Source organism: Puma concolor, chromosome B3, assembly GCF_028749965.1.
Source record: "Puma concolor isolate L17-30 chromosome B3, mPumCon1.1.hap2, whole genome shotgun sequence".
Classification (NCBI taxonomy): Eukaryota; Metazoa; Chordata; class Mammalia; order Carnivora; family Felidae; genus Puma; species Puma concolor.
Window position 1 is genome coordinate 44,706,756 of NC_141672.1, and position 25,461 is coordinate 44,732,216.

A 25,461-nucleotide genomic window follows, 5' to 3' on the forward strand; every position below is an offset into this window, starting at 1 on the left:
CTTACAAAAAGTAACTCAAAGTGGATCACTGATATGAAATGTAAAAGATAAAACTATTAAACTCCTAGAAGAAAACACGTGAAAATCTTTGTGACCTGACATTGGGCAAAGAGTTCTTGGGTACGACACCAAAGAGTATGATCCATAAATGAAAAAAAATGATAATTGGATGTCATCAAAATAAAAAATTTATCTGCAAAAGCCACTTCAAAAAAGAATAAAAGTCAAGCTACAAAATTTATGAATCACATATTTGCTGAAGATTTGTACCTACCATACAGAAAGAATTTTTAAAACTCAATAGTTAAGAAAACAAACAATCCAATCATCCCACTCATGTTCACACACAAACCTGTACATGAATGTTTACAGCAGCTCAGTCCCCAACCTGACAACCCAAATGTCCTTCAACAGGTGAACTGATAAACAAACAGGAACATCTATAGAATGGAATACTACTCAGCAACGAAAAGGAACTGTTCTCTATCCTGATTGTTGTGGGGGTTATCCATGTATTCCACATGGATCTGTTCTGTATCCTAATTGTTGTGGGAGTTATATAAATGTATACATGTGTTAAAATTCATAGAACTATACATAAAAAAATATCACTGCATCTTAAAAATAAAATAGTAAGTGTTCAATAATATTAGCTTTGTTCCTTTTAAAAAGTGCCCATTTAGAAAGCTTTCGTGTGATGCTGATGGCTCAATGCTTTGGGGGAAAAAATCTCTATCAAGTGCCTTACAATTGTTCATGTACTTTGACTTAGTAATTTCACTTCTGAGAATCTATTCTAAGAATTCAAACTTCTATCCCCTCCAAAGAAAACTATATACACAAAGTCATTTGTTGTAGTATATAATTTTATGATAGTTAAACATTAAGATATTCTATTAACTATCTACTCATAGTTCCTTTCCCCTCTTATTATTAAAATATAGTACATGTACCTACTAAGAATAGTTTGTAAAAACATTAAAAAATGGTTTCATGATATTCAATGGAAAGACAGGATTCTTCCGCATTATGCTTTCAACTTTGTAAAATTTTTGATTTATTTGTATATGTGTAATAGAACCATATTTTTTCTAGTTAAAAAATTTTTTTCTTGGGGTGCTTGGGTGACTCAGTCAGTTGGGCGTCTGACTTCGGCTCAGGTCATGACCTCACAGTTTGTGAGTTCGAGCCCCACGTCGGATTCTATTCTATTCTATAATGAACAAGGCTAACACTAAACTAAAAATTTTATTTAAAAAAAATTTTTTAATGTTTATTTATTTTTGACAGAGAGAGAGAGAGAGAGACAGAGCATGAGCAGGGGAGGGGCAGAGACAGACAGGGAGACACAGAATCCGAAGCAGGCTCCAGGCTCTGAGCTGTCAGCACAGAGCCCAACGCGGGGTCGAAGTCACAGACTGTGAGATCATGACCTGAGCCGAAGTCGGATGCTCAACTGACTGAGCCACCCAGATGCCCCCAAAATTTTATTTTAAAAACTGATACCAATAAGCAATATTTATCTTGAGGCCTTGGTTAATCAAAAATATTAACAAAAATTTATGGGCCAGAAAGTTTATCACCATGCTATATTATAATAGTCAAAGTCTTCTAGACTTCACAAAAATGTCCAAAAATAGAATATTTGTTATCATGCATCTACATGAGAATATTAAACAGTCAAGAAATGATGGTAATAAAAGTATTTTTCTGAGTACATGGGGAAATGCTTATGATATGGTATTAGGTGAAAAAACTGAACAGAAAACTATTATCTCAGCTAGTATTGTAGGAGTCTGTGAGAGTGCATATGTGTTTGTAGAAGTAAATAATTGATGTTAAAAATGAATGAAATTCCGAAAAGCTTACCAAGATGTTATCAGTGGATATCTTAAAGACAGATAGTATTGATCTTCTTTATATTTATTTGCCTGTATTTTTTAGAATTTCCACATGGAGCATAGAGTATTTCTGTAACAGGGACATGCCTCATTCATGCCAATGGCCAATGGGGTAATGCCTTTCACAATCTGGGCCTCCCTGTGCCTCCCCACTCATCTCTTCACCTAGCCCTTTAAGCCCGTGTTCCAAGCTTACTGGACCACTCCCAGTTTCCCCAGGGCTCAGCAGGCCCTTCCCATGACTTTGCACGTGCACTTCCCTTGAATTGGCCTTCTCCTACCCACTTGGCAAATTCCTACTTAGTCTTTAAATCTCCAACATTATGTCCATACTGACACTTCCATGCTTACCAGATGACAATGTAATTTATCTGCCTCATATTTACAGCACCACCTGAAACCCTCTCCAAAAGACTGCAACAGCAGGGGTCATGCCCATGCATCTGTAGCTTATATAGTTGTTGGGTCATTTTGGACAGTCAATTATTTATTAAATAAATGCTGAATGAATGCCTCCAGGCAGAATTAATTGCTTCTTCACCCATGCTCCCAGTTAAATCATCCTCGGTAAACACATATTGAACATTGACTGGGTCTCACACTTCACAAAGCTCGCCTAGCATAGTAGAGAGCTTACCCCATTATATTATAGCCAGTTATGCTCATATCTATGTGTATATACAACAAGATTGTGGTCTACTTAAACTTGGAACTGAGTCTCACTTTATTGCCAAGGCCTCACATAGGCTGGAGCATAGTAGATTCAATAATGTTTGTGGGGTTGAATTAAATAAAATTAACCAAAAAAATGTCCATTTAGGGATGTTAATGGCTCTTAATATCTTATTCAAAAATAGAACAATTAAAATGACTCTCACAGAACATTTATACTCATTACTTATCACTTCATTAGCCACAGTAAACTTCAGGTTCTGAACACCAAAAGTACCATGTTATCAAATTCTTAGTAAGGGATAATTTAACTTGGGAATTTAGAAAGAATTTCTTAAATCCCCTTTGTAAGAGAATAGAAATTATGAAATACGTTTTCTTCTTCACACTCTGGACAATCTCAAGCATTTCATGGATAGGAAAAATGTTCAACACTCTACCACTGAAGGAGTTATTTATTCTTGACCTTAACTATGAATAATTTTACGTTCTTAAGTCTAGAATTCACAGTTCTCATATGTTATCTCAGCCAGCATAACTGTAGGTGTTTTTCTTATTTACAGAAATGCCTTATCCTTTATTAGAAAAATCCTTAAGCTATTTTTATATAGTGATTATTCCTGGAAAAAATTTGCTTTACACTTAAAAGGGGGCCATGGTGTTGATCGGGGGGAACTATAATTGCTTGAGATCCACCTGCAACGATTTCAAGTAGACAGGCACATCTCCAATTTCTCTGAATTATACTAAGATCTTATTTGCTATTCTTGTTAATCTGTCCTTATTTTTCCTTTACCCAGAACAATAACATTTATTTCTGCCTGGCCTCATTTATGCACAGATATTCAATTTAATTACAAAGATAATCTCACCGGTGACAGGGAAATAGGTGTAGAAAATTGGTCTTTTGGATGAGGCACAGCTGCTACATAAACAATTTTAGAAAAGCTTAAGATTTTAGAAAAGCTATTATATGAAAAGAATGCTTACTGTTTATTTATTTCAAGAAAATGATAAAGATTAAATGTGACCATTCCACTAGGTAACATTCCTTCCACAGGATTCCACCGGTTTCCAGGAAAGCTGACACCTGGTAAGTGCTTTGCCATCTTGGGTAAATACCACTCATAAGTCATCATCTATCAGAAAAATAATAAGTGATGTCATATTTTTGCTATACTTCTTAAAAAAGAATCAAGTTGACCAAGTACAATGAAAAAGTTCTAAAATGTGGGTATTATACTCATTAAATATTAACATGATTGAAAAATATGAACAAGCACAACCGAGGTATTCGCCACTGACTACTCCTCTAAATGACTTGAACCTTGGATTTCATTTCTTAAGCTGCGCCTACTATTGGTAACCTAAGCACTTAGTTTGATCTTACCTGCATGCACTTGACGGACGCACTGGCCAGAATGACCTTCCCCTGTCTCACACCTAGAGAACGTGTGCCCAACTTTCAGACCAAGCTTAAGTATCACTTCATCCATGATGCCCTCCCCAGGTTCCACCGCAGAATGATAGGCTCCTATAGCACCTTGTACCTACCTCTGTCACAGCTCTTACACTACTCACTAGACTGTGAGCTTCTCGAGGGAAGGGACTGTATGTTTTCATCTTTGTGCCTCTGCACCTAGCACAGTGCCTGGCATTAAATGGTTCTCAGATTATGTTTGCTGAAGTTGGAAGGTCTTTGGTGGCCAGGCTAGACAACCTGGGCAAGATACAGAGATGTGTCATTACTCGGCTCTTTTGTTCATCCATTTACTCCAGAAACAAGTACTGCCCACCTACAATGAAGAAGATAAAATCCCTGCCCTTGAGAAGCTCAACGTATGACAATCTAGACCTCAAAGAGAAAAATTATCTGAATGTATCAGTATGTCCAAATTGTATATTCTCACATGGTCTTTTGATTAAAATAAATCATCAATATCAGGAAAAATCATTATTTCTTAATTCTATACTTAGTATATCCTTATCTGTACTTTCATATGTACAGATTTACTTTTTTTTTAAAGAAAAGACTCCCATTTACACCTTCAAAGCTTTGTTATCGTTTAGATATTACCTTTTGAGCAATTATGCTTATGTGTTACTTGCTTTATATAAGTAATTTAACTAGAGATGACAAATTAATTTTAATCTAGGTGTACATTGTAAATACTCAAACATACTTATTGAATTAGATCTTATGACCCAATAGTTTCAGTTCTTAGGGATATTAACATTAATTCAACACCTTCTATATGCTACAACCTTAATATTTCTCATCTAATTCTCATAGTAACCTTATTGCATAGTAATCACATTAGACACTGCTGGGTGCCTACTCAACAGCTAATACCCTCTTCTTCCTCACTGACACAATCCTGACTTTGACCTGGTAGTCCAGGGCAGCTCCATGCTTGGGTCTAGTCTTTCCCTTTTGCCAGCAAGGAGTTTAGGAATTAGCATATGACCCAATACTGATTAGAGGGGGGCCCTCGGGGTGGTCTGTTAGGGCTTCTGGGGCACATGTTACTCTCAACAGAGAGGGGAAGAGAGATAGGAGGTTGGCGGGGGGCAGGGGACTGGGGAGAGAGAGAGAGAGAGAGAGAGAGAGAGAGAGAGAGAGAGAGAGAGAAAGAGGAGGGGAGGAGACAGGAGGAGAGGCACTTTGCTTCCTTTTAGGATGTGATGCTTGGAACTGGACATTCATCAGTTCAAGATGGATGTAGAAAAGTGGGCCTGGAACACTGACATCACTTGAACTGCTTGTATTATCCATCCTAAAACCTCCTATCTTCAGACTACTTCTTACGGGAGATTAAACACTCTATAGTTTAAGCTACTCTTAGGTATTTTGTTTCTTGCATTCAAAAGCATCCTAACTTAAATGATGATCATTTCCATTTTATAGATCAGGAGACAGAAGCTCTGAGAGGAAAAATCATTAGCCCCATGTCACACATCCTGGAAGTGACAGAATGAGGACTTGAATTTAGGTCTAATTAACTTTGAAATCCACGCTTTTCAACGATAGTGACTGCCGTCCTAAACAGTATTTTAAAATCATGGTGGGATACCACATTATCAACTAATAACCTTGCTTTTGTCAGAAGCTAGGTTGAAGATCAAATTAATCAATTTGTGTACCTGATATAAAAGCAAACTGCTTACAAAAAATGTGTAATTTGCAAGTTTCCCCATATTTGCAAATCTGTTTATCCAGTTTTCTCCAAAAAATTCCAATTATTCATTAATTCAACAAAATTTATTAAGTATTGTGCCTACTCATTTGCTCAAATTAATCACAGTATTAAGATTAGTATAAAGATTAGGAATTCTCTCTCCCTGATGACTGCTCTAAAAACACCAGAGATAGATTTGTTCCCTTTTAGGTATTTATGGTTTAAATTAGAAATCTTATAGTTTAAATATATTTCTTCAGTTCCGGAAGATTGTTTTTTTTTTTTAATTTTTTTTTTTTAACGTTTATTTATTTTTGAGACAGAGAGAGACAGAGCATGAACGGGGGAGGGTCAGAGAGAGGAAGCCACAGAATCTGAAACAGGCTCCAGGCTCTGAGCTGTCAGCACAGAGCCCGACGTGGGGCTTGAACCCACGGACCGTGAGATCATGACCTGAGCCGAAGTCAGACGCTTAACCGACTGAGCCACCCAGGCGCCCCAATTCCGGAAGATTGTTTTAATAGACCTGGAAATTTTCACAAGTCCTCTCCAAACGTATTTTCGTCACAAGACCAACAAAGTTTACTCAAAATTCTATACCAGAATTGGGGTTAATAATTTCTACTTAGAATGAAATGTTTACTTACCTGCAGTATAACTTATTTTATATTCAACCTAAAATATTTTAATCTCTGGACCAGTGGGCAGTGTTAATTTGAATGGCTGTGTTGGCCAAATATATTATTTGATTCTACCATGAAAAACATTAATTCTTAAAACATTCAGTTTAGAAAAGTTTTTAAAAATATTTATTTACTTTTGAGACAGAGAGACAGAGACAGAGTGTGAGCAGGAGATGGGCAGAGAGAGAGGGAGACAGAATCCAAAGCAGGCTCCAGGCTCTGAGCTGTCAGCACAGAGCCTGATGTGGGGCTCAAACTCACAAGCGGTGAGATCATGACCTGAGCCAAAGTTGGACACTTAACCGACTGAGCCACCCAGGCGCCCCCAAACATTCTGTTTAGATGAGAAGGAACCAATTCATATGGCTTATACATTAGTTAAAATAAACAAAAGAACATGATGTATATTCTAAGAGTTTTCATGAAAACTGTACCCATCCACTGTTAAAAAAGTTTAAAAAATATTTGCTTTAAAGCGATTACTGTTACTATATTCTAAGTATATTTTTCACATACTTACTTCCTGATCCACTAGTGAAATATCTGGCCTCAGTCCCTCGCAATAATGCATGTAACGGAGAGAATTCCCTGGCAAATCTCCTCTGAGTAAGATAATTGCATCATGAGGCATAGAGGCTAGAAGGTTCTTTGCAAATTTATCAATAACATAGTTGGTCCTTTGGTCACAAATGCTAAACAAAAGAATAAAGAAACATTAAAATAGCAACATACTGCTACAGTTTCAACAAGACTGAATTTATTTTCTGCACCATTCTTTTCCCATCACGCACTCTACATGTAGTGTTTCAAAGTATTCTAATTTATATCTTTTAAGAAGATAAATATATTTGAAAAAAGAACACTATCATCTGAAAGAAAACTGATTGTGCAATTAAACAAAAATCAGTGGACTGCTTTACTTCTGGAATTTATCATTTCTATAAAAAGGGAATCAGTTAGTGCTTAGAAATAAGTCCTTTTCCCCCCCTAAAAACACACCCAATTTCACTAAAAAGAAGTAAGTCTTCTGATTTCACTTGGAATTCAAGGTAATGTCATGTCAACTTCATTTAGACCAAAGGACTTTTCAGAAATTAAAAGGAAATCTACCAATTTCTGGCATAACTTCGTATGACATTGGTCTGCCTCTCTTGCATGCAAGGTTGATCCTTTTCACCACTTCCCCCGCACCATAGTCTCTTCTCTCCTTTCTAGACTGAGAACTAACTCATTAGGGAATGACACCAACAAGAAGGAAGGGAAGGAACAGCTGGTTGAGTTGTTTACTTCTCTCCAGGCATTTCTTGCTATTGCCAACAACAGCGGTACAACTCTTTTCAGTGACAGAGTGGACTTTCTAACTTCAAAGAAAACTGGCATGAATTCTGAGAGCTTCCCATGAAAAAAGAAATAGACTACAAGAGAGTAAACGCATCAAAACACGGAACGAGCAATGTCCTGCCTGTTATTATCAGGTCTGTTACATTTAATGGTTTGGAGACACACAGCCTAAAGTTGAATCACTGGGCTAGCGTCACAAAGCAAATGAACACTGCTAGGAACAAAATATTAACCTTTGCCTTTGAAACTGCTGCAACTGCTTCCTGCTATGATTCCCTACTTCGCAGGGTGATGCCTCACATTTTGCCACCTAGTGAAGTTGCTATCTATTCCATTCCCCTGGGACAAATACAAGAATCAAAACAAAATACAATAACCCAGCCTTGTACAAGCATCCCTGATGTCGAACCTGGATTGCCCTAAAGACCCGAGTCAGGAGGAGATTGGGATAAAACAAACGTGGGAAACATGTGGGCTTTGCAGACCCTTGTTAAGCTAGCTATGGAGTTGTGCCTGGGACACACGTCCCCTTCCCACCAGACCTCCTGTGAAGCAGCCTTCCCAACACTGGCTCTACCCTGGTATTATAAAGAACATCAGTTTTTAAAGTTAAGTTGAAAGGGGACATCTAACCTTTTAATCATTATTTTTTAAAGGCTTTAAGTATATATGCATGTATATATGTATGTATGTATTTATGAGAGAGCAGGCACATGAGTAGCAGAGGGAGAGGGAGAAAGAATCTTATGCAGGCACCACCCCCCCACCCCCCCAGCACAGAATCCCACGCAGGGCTCGATATCACAACCTGAGCCGAAATCAAGAGTTGTACCTGAGCCACCAGGTGCCCCAGAAATTTAACCTTTTAAAATACCAATCAGTGCACCTGGGTGGCTCAGTCGGTTAAGCGTCTGACTTCAGCTCAGGTCATGATCTCGTGGTTCGTGGTTTGAGCCCCATGTCAGGCTCTGTGCAGACAGCTCAGAGCCTGGAGCCTGCTTCAGATTCTGTGTCTCCCTCTCTCTCAGGCCTCCCCAGCTCATGCTCTGTCTCTGTCTCTCTCTCAGAAATAAATAAACATTAATAAAAAAACTTTTTTCAATACCAATCAAATCTCACTATCATGAAACTCCAGTGGACTCTTTCCACCTCTGTAACGTTTACTCAACGCTGATGGAAATAAATGAACTATCATCTAAAACGTGGACGTCTCTTATGTTAGACTGAGGTTTTCATTGGCATGGTTATCAAACAGATTTTTAAAAGTACATATAATACTAATGCATAAGAATGAAGAAACTTTTAGAACTTCAATGATTTCAAAATAATTAATATTCACTGCTATGGAGTGAACTAGAAAAGGGCCAGGTGTTACTCAAAAGATGAAATCTTTGAAGGATAAAGGGAATTATTTCAGGGCATACAAAAAGGCCCAAATGCCTTTACTCTCCATCCAAGTGGTATTTAAAAAAAAAATTTTTTTTAACGTTTATTTATTTTTGAGACAGAGAGAGACAGAGCATGAACGGGGGAGGGGCAGAGAGAGAGGGAGACACAGAATCGGAAGCAGGCTCCAGGCTCTCAGCCATCAGCCCAGAGCCCGACGCGGGGCTTGAACCCACGGACCGCGAGATGGAGACCTGAGCTGAAGTCGGACGCTTAACCGACTGAGCCACCCAGGCGCCCCCAAGTGGTATTTTAGATCATGGACACATCACGGACGCATCCTCCAGATCCTACAAAGTCTCTCTAGGGCTCCTTGGGGGAAAATATATAACTGGTTGATATGTGCCACCCAAACCCTTGCCGGCAACGCCCTGAAACTACGCATCAGTCAGGCTGAGATTCTGTTCAGGCAGAAGCACCGCATCCAGACCAAGCCGTCTCACTCTGAAAACCAGTGGAGGTTACAGGTGCAACAAAGTCCGAGGATCTAAACATCCAAACGTCTCTTGTTTGGGTGAGACTTTTCATAAAATTAAGCATGTGTTACCTGAAATTAGAATATATTTGGTACATTATAAAAAGCGTTGCTGAAAGCCACTCCAGACACTGAAGCCCACTGGTGTTCAGCACTCGGTTGCTCTCAGAAACTAGCGCGGCCAAGCCGACGCCGGCGAGCACGGCCACCACAGCGTTGCTCTGCATCCAGAATCTTTCTACCTGTGCAAGAGACACAAGAGCAGCACGTCCGGCTGGCTGCTTTATGCAACCAATCAGGCACCTGTCGACTTAAAAAATACACCGCGTGTGCCTATTGCTGTCACGCAGGTCTTGTTAACTGACTTTCCCCAATCCGACTCCACGTCCCTCTAGCTTTCAATTTTCAAATATTTCCCCTTTCCCGTTTGACACACGAATCTCCCTTTTTGGATCCACACGTTCTTTTCAATCCCGTGGCCTGCGCCTTGAACTCCTGCCACTTGTAAGGTGGAGGGGGTGGAGAAATGCTTTTGCTTTGCTCCTGATGTCTCCTCCCACGTGGGGAAGCTCCACCAATGTAACACCCCTCACTTCTTTCCTGAGGGGTGCAGGCACTGAGCTGACGGGGGGGGTGGGGGGATCTGGGAGCTGAGGGTGGGTCCGCAGAGCCCTCCCCTTTCCTCTTTCTCTTGGAAGTGATCTGCCTACAGGATGCACCTGTCCAGGGGCAGACTCTGTCCCTGTGACGCCAGTGGGGCGGGTGTGGGGTGGGGAGGGTCTTGCCCTGGACAGCGCTGCCTGTGACTAGTGCGTGGGTCTGTCCATTCCAGGATGTGCTATGAGGAAGCCCCCTTGCCCACAGACATAAACCACACTCTCCAATCTCAGAGTGATCAGTGATAAAGGTGATTCACCCTGGTTTATCTCATTTCTCAGTTGATTCAGAACTCAGATGATCAAATAGGGTATTATTTATTAGGCCTCTCGAACACACACATACACTGCATTGGTTTCCGCCATTAGAGAAGAGCTATCTACATTTATAATTTCTACTACAGGGGCGCCTGAGTGGCGCAGTCGGTTAAGCGTCCGACTTCAGCCAGGTCACGATCTCGCGGTCCGTGAGTTCGAGCCCCACGTCAGGCTCTGGGCTGATGGCTCAGAGCCTGGAGCCTGTTTCCGATTCTGTGTCTCCCTCTCTCTCTGCCCCTCCCCCGTTCATGCTCTGTCTCTCTCTGTCTCAAAAATAAATAAACGTTGAAAAAAATATATATAATTTCTACTACAAAGAGAATACGCTAATAATTTTTGATCTATAATAAATTACACACAGTTTTAACTATTCTAAGATAAGTCGCTCTTCTACAAGATTCGTGAAGACAAGACTGTACATTCCTAATCACCTTTGGGGTCAAAGGGCCATATCCAAGTCAAACTTACCACACCCATGAAAAGTGGTTTTGAAATATCTAAATTCGCCCTCCAAGCGAAGAACAATGAATAAATGCAAAACATTCCAGTAAAAAGCCATACTGATGATGGGTTCTGTCTGTCCCTATAAAAAAATTTAAATATGTACAAAATTATTTATGTGCATGAATATTAATGACAATATCACATAGGTTTAAACTACGGGGAAAAAAATTAGATCCATAAAACTTTCCATTTTTAACTAGGGACAAAGAAAGATCTCAGTTGAAAGAAATCTGAGTGGGAACATATAACCAAAACAGTCATTCACTACACATTGTAATACATATCACAGACGACTTCACTTGGAACTATACAGCAACAGATAGAAAGTTAAGATTTGCAGAAGAAATACAGATTATTAATCTTGTTAAATCGGAGATGCAATTAAACATACGCAAAACAAAGGAATAATGTCATGCATCAAAATAATAAGGTTTTACAATGACAAATCTCAATATTGGTGAGGACGTAATACTGTGAAAGCATGTGTTATTATAATCTTCAAGAAAAGATACTTTGATAATATATATGAAGAGCCTTAAAAATAATCACACTCATTGACCTAGCAATTTGACATGTAAGTGTAAATCTTTAAGAAAAACCAGAAATGTGGATAAAGGTTAATCCATAAAAATGCTTTAATATTACTTGTAGCAGAAAGAGTGGAAGCAACCTGCAAAGTCTCAAATAGTTAAAAGTTAATTCTCCTAGGTCACAGAATGGAGTTTTACACAGACGTTTAAATGATTTTAAGTGTTTTTATGATACGGGAAAATGTTCACAATATAACGTTAAGTGCCAAGGAAACACAACTACAAATGTATGTACATGTATAAATTTACATAAAACACTTAGACTAGAAAGTAAATGAACAAAAAATTAAGGGAGTGTTGCATTTTTCAGGTTTTCTTTTATCATCAGAGGTTACTTTTTTCTTCAGAGGAATTCAAATTATGGTTTACTTCTTTTGCAATGCAACAATAAGTAGCTACGGGCAGAGTACAGGATCAAACCAGAAGTTTAAGACATCAAATGACTTGCTTACTTAGATTGTAATGTAATGAATGCTCAATCTTCCAAAATCATTAATTTATAATCAAGAAAAAAAAAACTAGCAAGAAAGCAATACAAATTTGCTGTAACAGAAGTGTCAGAGTCATTTATATTTAATATAAAATAATACTTGCAATGTTCTACAATGACATATTAAAATATGAATGGAATTAGTGAATATGGGGAAGAGAATAGGGAAAAATTATATTACTCACTTTCTTGCTAAAGATATATTTGCCCAAACTGCGAGGGCTTGAATGTTGAATGAGAGTTGGGTCCTCATACTTGTTACTTGAGAACTGTAAAAGACAATCTAACTTATTGTTGGTAGAAAACAAACTTGGTTAGTTCCAAATAAAACATTATTTGTAAGACACACCTGATAACGCACTGAATAGTTTTAAGGGCTGGAGTCAGATTTTAAAATTACTTTGTCTTCTCATTTTAAATTTGGGAGAAAAGGTACCACAAGAAAAGAGTTAAACAGTTCTTTTTTTAAATTTCTTTTTTAACGTTTGTTTATTTTTGAGAGAGAGAGAGACAGAATGTGAGCAGGGGAGGGACAGAGAGAGAGGGAGACACAGAATCCAAAGCAGACTCCAGGTCTGAGCCGGCAGCACAGAGCTCAATGTGGGGCTTGAACTCACAAACTGCGAGATCATGACCTGAGCTGAAGTCTGATGCTTAATCACTGAGCCACCCAGGCACCCCAAGGGTTAAATAGTTCCAAGATGTTTTCCAATTGTAACACTGGGTTACCAATTTTATATTTGGCTTAGGATCAGAGCAAGTAATTCTTCTGTATTTGTAATATTGGTATGGTGTATCGATATCATAAACCAATTTGTATCCTCTGATTGGTTTGGTAAGAAGTCATCAGAAATGGGTTTTTGAACTTCTGTCAGCATTGTACACATGGCCGCCTGTGATTTCCTAATTGAAAACAAAATTAATTCAAATAATTTTCTGGAGATCCAATCATAAAAAAGGAAACAAGAACAAGAGAGGTGATCTCCCTTAAAAGGCTTCCTTGTGGGGTGCCTGGGTGGCGCAGTCGGTTGAGCATCAGACTTTGGCTCAGGTCACGATCTCGCGGTCCGTGAGTTCGAGCCCTGCGTCGGGCTCCGGGCTGATGGCTCGGAGCCTGGAGCCTGTTTCCGATTCTGTGTCTCCCTCTCTCTCTGCCCCTCTCCCGTTCATGCTCTGTCTCTCTCTGTCTCAAAAATAAATAAAAAACGTTGAAAAAAAAATTAAAAAAAAAAAGGCTTCCTTGTTTTCTATATTATGTGGTTCAAAAATGTTGAAGCCATCTCTGAGAAATGTATTCTTTTTCCTATAATTAAACTAAATTCTTCCATTAACTAATAAGGATTTTCCAACTGCTTTCTGAGTTCTAAAATAGCTCTAGCAGTCTCCACTTTTTAGAAAAGAAACGACTCTATACACCATCTCAAAGAACTTTCTTCTCCCTATCGGCAATTTTGCTGGAGAAAATGCGATGCCATAATTATGGAAACCACACAATGTGTCTTTTACTAATGGAGACTCATCTACTATGAGAAGATATTCTTACCCATTTTCAAATACACTTGAAAAATTGATTCCAGCATGAGGCCCATTTCAAGCCATTCTTCAAAAGGAATGAAGTCAGTCTCAAAATTAATTCTTGGAGATCTGTTGCTTAAGTGTTAGCTCTAAAACATGGTCACTGCCTAGGGTTAGATTCAATAATTTCCTTGTACAGGATTGCAATTTAGAGATATGCATGGGGAAAGAATTTAATTTGCTTGACTGGAAAAGGATAGATGATTAGGTCCCATCATTTTGAAGGATTTTCTAGTAGTTTAATTATGAGTTGCTTCTCTCAACACTCCTGTCCACCTGAAACAATTAAAGGCTAGAAATTCTCTCCCTCAGTCAGAGAGTGCTAGGATTAAGCCTCCAGTCTACATTATGATTTGGTTTGAACAAATAACGTGGGTGTGAGTGGTCATTACTTTTGTCATGTCTTTTTTCTGGGCATATTACCTAACTGCTATTCCTTTACTATAAAGGAAGCTTTTGTGTTCCCCAATAGATGACCTTTATGTGCACCTAATAAAAGTTAGATGTAAAGTCCAGCATTACTCTTTTTTTTTTTTTTTAATGTTTCTTTATTTTTGGGAAAGAGAGAGGGAGGAGAGGGGCACAGAGAGAGGGGGAGAGAATCCGAAAGGCTCCGAGCTGTCGGCATAGAGCCCAACGCAGGGCTCAAATCACAAACTGTGAGATCAGGACCTGAGCCGAAGTCTAATGCTCAACGAACTGAGCCACCCAGGCGCCTTCACAAAGGTGCCTTACTCTTGAGAGTTCTTTGGAGTTCAGATGGGATTTGTGAAGGTAAAATATACTAGCAATCTTCAGTGTGATAACAACCCTGGGAGGTGGGTAAAAGAGAGCAGCAGTGAGTTTTCTGGCACGGAGCAAAGCGGAATAAAATGAAGGTCCACGGCCACTGGTAAAGCTGTCTTTATAACTGAGCTTCTGGCGACCTTCTCTCCAAACGAAAAAGAAAAAGGACCCACGAAAGGTTCAGTCAGACATAAAAAAAAAAATATTCAAAATTAGTTGTGAGAACCAACAAAAGGTTACATAAGAATAATTGGTACCAGGAAAGTGTTTTCAAATTACAGTATAAAATGAAAACCAGCAGGCTAATAAAACAGTATGCATATTACGATGCCATTTTTAAAAACAAAAATAGAAGAAATATTGGAAGGACACAGACAAAAATGTTACTGGTGGTTATCTCTGTATGTTGGAATTATAATAATTTTAATTTTCTTATTTTTGCTTACCTGGATTTTCTAAACTTCTCATAATGATTATGCATCATATTCTGGGAGTAGGGAAAAAGGTCATTTAAAAAGAAAGGAAGGATGGCAGGAAGCAAACAAGCTAGCAAGTTAACAAGACAGAAACTGTGAGAACCTATGAACTGCCTTGTATACAGAGTTAAAATATTCTCCCCATATTTTAAAAATGGTTTTCAAATAGTCCTGGGAATCCCACATTAATAATTACTTAGGAGATCACCTGTGATAGAAGACTATTTGCCATAATTTTATATTGAAAATATTATAAAAATAGTAAAGGATTGGTATGGATATTTTTCAAGTTGTCTTAATCTGTGTGGGTTTTAAAGCAAATATTAACCCATTTTTCCAAGAACCCTAGTGGGTAACGCAGATGAAATTTATTTGCTTAACCTGGCTCTAAAAAAGGCTGGATATTAAAAATATTTAAGTCCAAAACAGAGCTTAAGGACAGCCTAAAGAAACAGTCTTAAGAGACATCAAGTAAATAAAGCTCTGAATAATTAAAGAACATAGCTCAATTCTAAATAAAAATAAAATAATCAAATTGCTAAATACAATGTTATAAAATATCTCTGAAAAAAAAGCATATAGAAAACCAGACAGAACAAAGAATAAATTATGTATAAAGAAACAGTGCATTGGGTAATTTCGTATCCAAATGAAAGTTGAAACATTTTAGTTGCATAGGTTCTACATAGTCTCTTAATAACTGCTGTATTTATTACTCACTTCAATCTTTACCTTATTGAAGGAAATGCTAGAATGTTTGACAGTATACACACACAACTGTTACCTGTACAGGCTAAAGCTACTTCTCAGACATACTGCTTCACAAAGAGATAAACCCAGAAATCCCAAAATTCAGTTAATGGAATGAATAGAGAATTTACTTAAAATCAGTTTCAGGGGCGCCTGGGTGGCTCAATCAGCTAAGCATCTGACTCTCGATTTTGGCTCACGTCATGATCTCAGGGTTTGTGAGATCGACCCCAAATGGGGCTCTGCGTTGACAGCCAGAGACTGCTTGGGATTCTCTCTCTCCCTCTCTCTCTCTGCCCCTCCCCTGTATATGCACGCTCTCCCTCTCTCTCTCAAAAATAAATAAATAAACTTAAAAACAAAACAAAACACAGTTTCAAATATTTCATACTCACAGCAAAATTTCAGACATACTGGATCCTATTTCAGATTTGGCCTAAACATAAAAGAGAAAAATTTACTTGTGCAAGCATTAAACTGAAGCTTTGTTAGGCTATTGTATTTTAACTACCTTGATTTTAAATATGCGTGTTTTAAATAGACAAAGCAACATCTCTCTTTATTCAGTCTTTACTTCAGAGCCTTACTGAGTTTTTGCAGAGAAGTCAATGAAAACTAAACACTTTCTTTAGGAAGAATTAATGCAGAAATAATGATTGGCTAAAAATCAGTTAAAATATTTCCAGCAGGAATGATTAACACATTAATGAATTAACAGACTTTACACTTTTGTTACGGAGTCTCTTTAAAGCACTTTGATTAGAGCTCATTATCACATGTTAGTCTATAATTTCACAATTACATGTGAATTATACAAATTTCAAATCTGGAATGGCCCTCAAGCAATATTGTAATGGAATAACCAATATAACTAAGCCAGAGTATAAATTTAAAGTATCAAACTTTCTAAGTCAAGAAGTAATTAATAATTATCCTTTCATTAACCTATTTTATTATGAAATATCTCCTCCATACAAATAACATACATAATGTGTATTTAAGGGATAAACAGTTTTTTTTAAAAGTCTACAGAGCCACCATTCACTTAAGAAACAGGACTGCACCAATTCCATAGGGTATCTCACAAAGCACTCATAAGCCTCGCTTTTCTTACCCCCCAGTGGTAACTATTACCTTGAATTTGGTGTTAATTATTCCCCTACTTTCTAATAATATATAGTTCTACTTCTTTTGTATGTCTCCTTGAGTAATAGACTGTTTAGTTTTTGTATGGTTTAGAATTTTCTATCAATGGTGCCAAATAACATGTAGTGTTCGGAGATTTGCCTTTGTAGAAGGCACAAAAAACACAAACCATGAAAGAAAAATCCGAGACAACTGTCTCTCTTAAAAACAAAAAACAAAAAAACAAAAAAAACATGAGTTTGTCCTCCTATTCTTCAGATAACCTTTACCATAACCACACTCAGTGTTTTGCCCTGATTTATGTTTTAGGGACAGTAGGGCCTTTTGAACTTTTATAAAGCCATTTTAGTGAAATTATATTTTATAAAGTATTTACACATAGGTATTACAGTAAATAGTACCACGAACACTATTTGTCAAATGTGAAAAAAGGAAGTGTTTTGGTCGAGGTAGATTAAAAATTTTGAGGTTTTTTTTTTTTTTTTCTTTAATCTTTCCAAATATTTTTAAATCACAGACTGAGGGACCAAAGTGATACCCGATGCTAAGAATGAAGTGTTTCAAGTGCTGGTGGCAGAATCTTTTTAACTTTGTCATGCTGAGAAATATATTCGGGATATACGACATTATGATGTCAGGTTTGGGGATTCCAACTTTTTGCTAATGTCTGTTAAAGGCCATATTCCAAGGAGCAAGTCTGTTATGTAAATAACTGAAATGAAAATTCTCTGTATTGTCATTGATAAATATTGTTTTTTTCAGTCAAAGCCCAGGCAGAACACTGAAGTTTTGCCATTTGCTTCCTTAAAAGTGTTTTACTTATTTTTAAGAGTTTATCTTATTTTTTAAGTAATCTGTACACCCTACATGGGACTTGAACTTACAACCCAGAGATCAAGAGTCGCATGCTCTACCAGCTGCACCAGCCCAGTGCCCCAAAAGGGTTTTAAATATAAATTTACCAGACTGAATGTTCCATATTCTTCCCTGAGAAAATGCGTCAAAAATCCTAGCAATGTTGTCTGGTCTCCCCAGGTCCAACGGGCTTGATTGAGGTAGGACGAGACAGGAAGGTAGACATAGGGCAACAAGCCAGCACCGAAGCACAGACTCAGCTTCAACAAAGAGCCCAGGGAGAGTTCCTGCATCAGAGCACATTGGGTTGTATAACAACGTTTATTTTAGTCCCTTCATCCCCGAACTTCCAGAACACAGCGAAGAAAACACCAAAATGTTTACTCAGAGCTGATCTCTCAATTTATAGTTAAGTTACCCCAGAATCCTATGTTAAACCTTCTGAGTCCTGTGGATTACTAGAGAATTGCATCAGCCTGAATTCCTTTGCATGGCAGGTGAAGCAAATAATATTAGTGAAGACTCCTGAGTATCATGTGGATTGCATGTTTTATATTTAAAACCATGTCATGACATGTATTATTCTAATGCCAATTCACTTCACCACCATCATCGGGAGTAGGCTTCAACTATATTCTCTCTTGTGATTACACACTGATGATATGATTCTCTCTACAAGGGTTTTGGATATTTTGTGGAAATATTGGGCACAAATGAAGCTAGCTTTTAAATTACCTCCCAGCTCATCCAAATGCTTTCTCCTCAGTTTACATATAGGAAGGAGTACTGATGGAAATTTGTTGTATGTAACAATGCTGTTACGTTCGTATGAGAATGTATTTTTTCATCTGCACATTTCTAAAATAAAGGACAGTACTGACAAACTCTCATAAAGATTATATCCAAAAGAATTCTGATATGCTAAAGACTCAAAGAGTGGTTGCTTTAGTAATTGGGAAAGGGAGTCTCTTACAAATATCATAATTGGAAATTGCCAACTTTTCCTTTACAAAAAAGGAAAATTCATATGTGACAATGAATACAAGAACCAAGGTTCACATTCACCAGAAGTAGAACAAGCAGTTGACTTATATTAACATTTTCAAATAAACACTCTTAATTGAAAATGGAGTGTTTTTATTATAGTACTGATTTCATTAGATATTTCTAAAGAGGTAATGAGATGCACAAAAACGATGCATGAAAAGAGTGTAAGAAATAGCTAATCGGATAACATGTCTTTGCTATTCTTAAAAGTAATTTTAAATAAAGCAAATGTTTATATTTTGACAGTTCCTGCATGTTATAAAGTTTGATTTAAAGTGGCACGATGCACAATTTTCCTTTTGTGGGGGAAATACACAGGGAGACAATTACATGAGAGCATTTTCAGAGAGCACTGGAGAGTGGCTCAGAGTTCTAGCTGCGCAGACATTAGAATCATCTGCAGAGCTTTTTGAAAATATTAATGCCTGGGCTTCACCCCAGACCAATTCAAACAGAATTATTTTAGGGTGGGATCAGCATAAATACACACACACACACACACACACACACTATATATATATATATATATATATATACATGGATGTATACATGCGTATACATATATGTACACACATATACACACTTTTTTTTTATTTTTTTATTTTTTTATTTATTTATTTATTTTTTTTTATTTTTTTTTATATACACACTTTTTAAAAGCTTCCTAGGTAATCTGAGTAGCGAGGGTTGCAACCAACTGACTCAGGACTTCGTACTCTGCCTCAAATCACCTGACCAGTGAGATCCAAGTACCTTGCCACTTTACTGGTGGACCTTATTCTAGCCTCTGCTATTTAATTAGTGAAAATGAAATGCTCTTTGAAGAGGCATACTTCCCAAAATGTCATCACGCATCAGTAGCTGACCTAAGTATGGGAAAAACAGGCTCTCAGACAAGGCTCCCACCTTATCAACTCTGAGTCCTGCATGTTTCATAGAAAGAATATGGCTCTTCTTTCAATTAACTAACGCAAGACATTTCCTTTTTTTGTTATTATATTTATTTATTTTTGAAAGTGAGACACAGAGCGTGGGTGGGGGAGAGGCAGAGAGAGAGGGAGACACAGAATCTGAAGCAGGCTCCAGGCTCCGAGCTGTCAGCACAGAGCCCAACGTGGGGCTCGAACCCTCAAACGGTGAGATCATGACCTGAGCTGAAGTCGGACGCGTAAGCCACCCAGGCGCCTGAAGACATTTACTTTTTAAGTTCCTGACTGTCAGTGCACCGCTCTGGTATCTGAAAGCGCCTTCTCTGATGTCAGAAGCCTATCTATGAGTAAGGCCACCAAGATGGCAACATAGATCATTCCTGACTTCAGTCTTCCTCACAAAAACACCAGCTAGCAACTATCCATAGACAAGACATCATTGTGAAGAATCCCAGGATTTAGGGGTGAGGCTGAAGCACACTGTGCACCACAAGGACTAAGAAGGGCCGTGTTAGGAAGAAGGAGGAGTACTCTGACTGCATCACCCCACCCCCAGGCCAGCACTGCACTGCACTGGCAGAGCATCCCTGGGGCTAGTTTTTCCAGTGGGAAAAGACAGTCCCAGATGGACATCCAGCTCCCCCAACATGCAGGACACTTCCCAGGAGGCTCATTCAGTTCTCACCTCATGAGGACCACGGTGGGGGAAAGGGGTTGGCTGGGCTCAACCACTGGGATCACACAGACAGGAGACGGGGAGCAGGGTTTTCAGCAACCAGTGCTCAGATTTTGCAAATGGTGTCCCTCCTGGCAGCGGTGCCCAAACAGAGATCCCAGCCAGGGTTCACCCACCTGCAGGGCTGAGCCAGTAGCTGATCCCACCCTAAAATAATTCTGGTTTAATTGATCCGGGGTCTATGTTAACATAACAAAGTCCGCATATGACAAGTCCATAGCTAACATCATACTCAATGGTGAAAGAAGGAAAGATTTTCCTCTAAGATCAGGAATAAGACAAGGGCACCCACTCTTACCAACTCCTGTTAAACATAGTCCTGGAAGTACTACAGAGTATTCAGGCAAGAAAAAGAAATAAAAGGCATCCAAATCAGAAAGGAAGAAGGAAAACTGTCTCTGTTTGCAGATGACATGATCTTATATAGAGAAAATCCTGAAGACGCCACCAAAAATCTGTTAGACTAATAAATGAATTCAGTAAGGTTGCAGGATACAAAATTAATGCATAACATTAGTTGTATTTCTATATACTAAAAATAAATTGCCTGAAAAAAAAGAAAATTATCTCATTTACAATAGCATCAAAACCAATAAAATATCTAGCAATAAATTTAACCAAGGAGGTGAAAAATCGATACACTAAAAACTAGAAGGCATTGATGAAAGAAATTGAAGAGGGCACAAATAAATGGAAAGATATCCCTTGTTCACAGATTGGAAGAATTAAAAATTTTTAAGTGTCCATAACACACAAAGCCGTCTATAGATTCAATGAAATCCCTGTCAAGATTCCAATGGCATTTTTAACAGAAATAGAAAAATGAACCCTAAAATTTGTATGGAACCACAAAAGACCCCAAATAGCCAAAACAATCTTGCAAAAGAGGAATGAAGCTGGAGGCATCACACTTCCTGATTTCAAACTACATTACAAAGCTTTAGTAATCAGGAGGCAGTTCAAGATGGCAGGGTAGGAAGATTCTGAACTCACCTCCACCCACGGACACAAATTTACAAAGACATGAAAACTACCTGAACAAGCACCTCCACAACAAAGAACAAAAGGGCCACCTGAAAACGGGTAGAAGAGGCAGAGACATGGTCTTACAGAAAACCTCACCCCAATGCTGCAACCCACAGTCAGGAGGGATCTCGTAAATACAGGACTTCTCCCTGAGGGGTATGGGGTTTGTGCCCCACATAAGGCACCCCAACCTTTGGAACCTGCACCAGAGTAACAACCCCCCACCAAATGTCTGGTTTTGAAAGCCAAAGGGGCAAACATTCAGGAAATTCACAGTGCTGTAGGAAACAGAGACTCTGTTCTTAAGGGCTCAACGTATAGACTCACTCGCCCCAAAACCTGGTACAGAAGCAGCAGTCTAGAAAGTGCTAGACCGTAAGTGAAGAAGATTCATTTGTTAATCTTTTTTTAATTTTTTTTTAAACGTTTATTTATTTTTGAGACAGAGAGAGAGAGAGCATGAATGGGGGAGGGGCAGAGAGAGAGGGAGACACAGAATCTGAAACAGGCTCCGGGCTCTGAGCAGTCAGCACAGAGCCCGACGTGGGGCTCGAACTCAGGGACCGCGAGATCATGACCTGAGCCAAAGTCGGATGCTCAACCGACTGAGCCACCCAGGCGCCCATCATTTGTTAATCTTAAAATGTCTGCTGTAGGCGCAGAAGCCTGGTAGAACTCTCTCTGGGGACAGAGACGCTGGAGGGTACCATTTCTGGCGTTCTTCCTTGACCCTGTTATTGCCAGTGAGTGCGTCCCATTCCTGTGTGCCACTCCATCGTGGCTCTACCAAAGCCAGCCAGTGTGCACAGCCCACACAGGGGATGTCCCTTCAGTGCGTGGATCTGGTGATCAAGGGGGATTGCGTTTAGGAGTCCTATGGGTCTGAAACCATTGGAAAGACGGTTCTTAACAAGCTACCATCCCCGAGGGGCTGCACCAACAACAGACTAAAACACACCCTTGGTCTTCCTGTGAAAAAACTTCAGCCTGAGGGGTGGGGAAGTTTCAGATTTACCACACATCTAAAGGCTACAGAAGTGCTCTCAGGGAACGCTGGCTGAAGGATACCATCTTTGAGCTCTCACCTGGCCTCACTACAGCTTGCTGGCATCTCCCAGAAAGAAGCTCATATACTCGTCTAGAGCCCCGAATTTGCATCAGTCCCTAAGGGGAGGCCTCCAGATTGCTTGGTCTGGAGGCCAGCAAGGCCTATGATTACAGTCCCACGGGACCATATATATATTTGCATACATTAAAGATGCTAATTGAGGTTCTAGTTTCCAATCAGCCTGAAACTAGGTGCTGAGATCCCTCCGTCTGGAACACTCACAGGCCTTAACACAATAACTGGAACCTACCAAGGAAAACCCAGGCTGCTCAGACAATCATAAAGATTTGAGAGACAACTAGAGCAAGGTTAAACAATGAGGTACATCCCCTACACGATGCGACTCCTGCAAGACTAGGAGAGGCAGCCATTTTGCCTAGTATAAAGAATCAACCTCAGAGAGTCAAGTAAAATGAGGAGACAGAGGAATACATTTCAAATGAAAGAACAAGATAAAACCCTGGGGAAAAAAATCTTAATCAAACAGAGATAAGTAACTTGCCTGACAAAGAGTTAAAAGTACCGGTCATACAGATGCTCACCAAACTTGGGAGAAGAATGGACGTACACAGTGAGAAGTTCAACAAAGACATAAACATAAGGCAGTACCAAAGTCACAAAACGGAAGAATACAATAACTGAACTGAAAGATACACTATAGGAGTTCGAGAGCAGGCTGGATGAAGCAGATAGAATCAGTGAGCTGAAATAGAGGGAGTGGCACTCACCCAAACCAAGCAGCAACAAGAAAAAAGTTGTAAAAGTGAATATAGCTTAAGAGATTCACAGGACAACATCAAGTAGAAAATCATGTGTATTATAGGGGTCCCAGAAGGAGAAGAGAGAAAGGGGCAAAAAGCTTATTTGAAGAAATAATTGCTGAGAACTTCCCTTACCTGGGAAAGGAAAGAGACATCTGGATCCAAGAAGCCCAGAGACTTCCAAAGAAGATGACCCCAAAGAGACCCACACCAACACACATTATAATTAAAATGTCAAAAGTTAAGGAAGGAAAGAAGGAAAGAAGGAAGGAAGGAAGGAAGGAAGGAAGGAAGGAAGGAAGGAAGGAAGAAAGGAAGGAAAGAAGGAAAGAAGGAAGGAAGGAAGGTGGGGAGGAAGGAAGGGAAAAGAAAAAAGAAAATTATAGGCCATATTAGATATCCCTGATGAACATCAATGCAAAAATCCTCAAGAAAATATTAGTAAACTCAATTTGACAATACATTTAAAGGATCATATACCATGATCAAGTGGGATTTATTCCAGGGATACAAAGATGATTCAACATCTGCACATCAATCAACATGGTACACCACATTAATGGAGTGAAAGATAAAAATCATATGATCATCTCAACAGATGCAGAAAAACCACTTATAAAATTCATTTACCATAAAAACTCCCAACAAAGTAGGTATATGGTCACCAAAAGGCCATATGTGACAAGCCCACAGCTAACATCATACTCAACAGTGAGAAGCTAAAAGCTTTCCCACTATTATCAGGAATAAGACAAGGATGCCCACTCTTACCATTCTTAATCAACATAGTATTGGAAGTCCTAGCCAGTGCAATTAGGCAGGAAAAAATATAAAAAGCATACAATTGGAAAGGAAAAAGTAAAACTGTCACTATTTGTAAATGACACGATTTTATATAATGAAAACCCTAAGGACTCCACCAAAAAGCTGTCAGAACTACTAACCGAATTCAGTAGAGTTGCAGGGTACAAAATCAATATAAAAAAATCTGTTGCTTTCTTTTTATACAGTAACAATGAACTATCAGGAAGAGAAATTAAGAAACCAATTCTGTTTACAATTGCATCAAAAAAGAATAAAATACCTACAAGTAATTTTTTAAATAATTTTATTTATTTATTTATTTATTTATTTATTTATTTATTTATTTATTTAGAGAGTGAGCAGGCAAGAGGAAGAGAGAAAGAGAATCTTAAGCAGGCTCCATGCTCAGCATGGAGCCTGATGTGGGCTCGATCCCACAACCCTGGGATCATGACCTGAGCGGAAATCAAGAGTCGGACACTCAACCAAATGAGTCACCCAGGCGCAGGCAAGAGGAAGAGAGAAAGAGAATCTTAAGCAGGCTCCATGCTGAGCATGGAGCCTGATGTGGGCTCGATCCCACAACCCTGGGATCATGACCTGAGCGGAAATCAAGAGTCGGACACTCAACCAAATGAGTCACCCAGGCGCCCCTACCTACAAATAAATTTAACTAAGGAGGTGAAAGACCCATACACTGAAAACAATAAGACACTGATTAAAGACACTAAAGAAGACACAAATAAATGGGAAGACATTCTATGTTCATGGATTGGAAGAGTTAGGACTGTTAAAACATGCAAAGCAGTCTACAGATTCAATGCAATCTCTAACAAAATTCCAGTCATTTTTCACAGAAATAGGACAATCCACTTGTATGGAACCACAAAAGATCCCAAATAGCCAAAGCCATCTTGAAAAAAAACAACAAAGCTGCAGGCTTTTCAAACTATACTATAAAGCTACAGTATTTAAAACAGTATGGCACTGGGGTAAAAACAGACACAGATCAATGGAACAGAATACAGAGCCCAGAAATAAACCCAGGCACACATGGTTAATTAATTTATGACAGAGAGGCAAAAATACACAAGAGGAAAAGACCAGTCTTTTCAAAAAATGGTGTTAGGAAAACCAGACAGTCACATGCAAAAGAATAAAACTGGATCACTATCTTACACCACAGACAAAATTAACTCAAAATGGA

General features: G+C 38.7%; 1 protein-coding gene across 9 annotated transcripts in view; it reads right to left on the reverse strand.

Annotated features, from left to right (window-relative positions):
* The window catches only part of TMEM260 (transmembrane protein 260), a 91,118-nt gene that overhangs the window by 36,314 nt on the left and 29,343 nt on the right, over positions 1 to 25,461 (reverse strand). For all 9 annotated transcript variants that reach the window (XR_015252354.1, XM_086709674.1, XM_086709675.1 and 6 more), the window contains 7 exons: positions 17,951 to 18,130; positions 16,238 to 16,278; positions 12,441 to 12,524; positions 11,140 to 11,254; positions 9,770 to 9,939; positions 6,956 to 7,127; positions 3,564 to 3,712 (listed from right to left, as the gene is read on the reverse strand). Coding sequence is in view for 8 of the 9 variants with exons in the window: in XM_086709674.1 (XP_086565800.1) it covers positions 3,564 to 3,712; positions 6,956 to 7,127; positions 9,770 to 9,939; positions 11,140 to 11,254; positions 12,441 to 12,524; positions 16,238 to 16,278; positions 17,951 to 18,130 (911 nt within the window). In the remaining variant the exon portion in view is untranslated. The remainder of the gene's footprint in view (positions 1 to 3,563; positions 3,713 to 6,955; positions 7,128 to 9,769; positions 9,940 to 11,139; positions 11,255 to 12,440; positions 12,525 to 16,237; positions 16,279 to 17,950; positions 18,131 to 25,461) is intronic.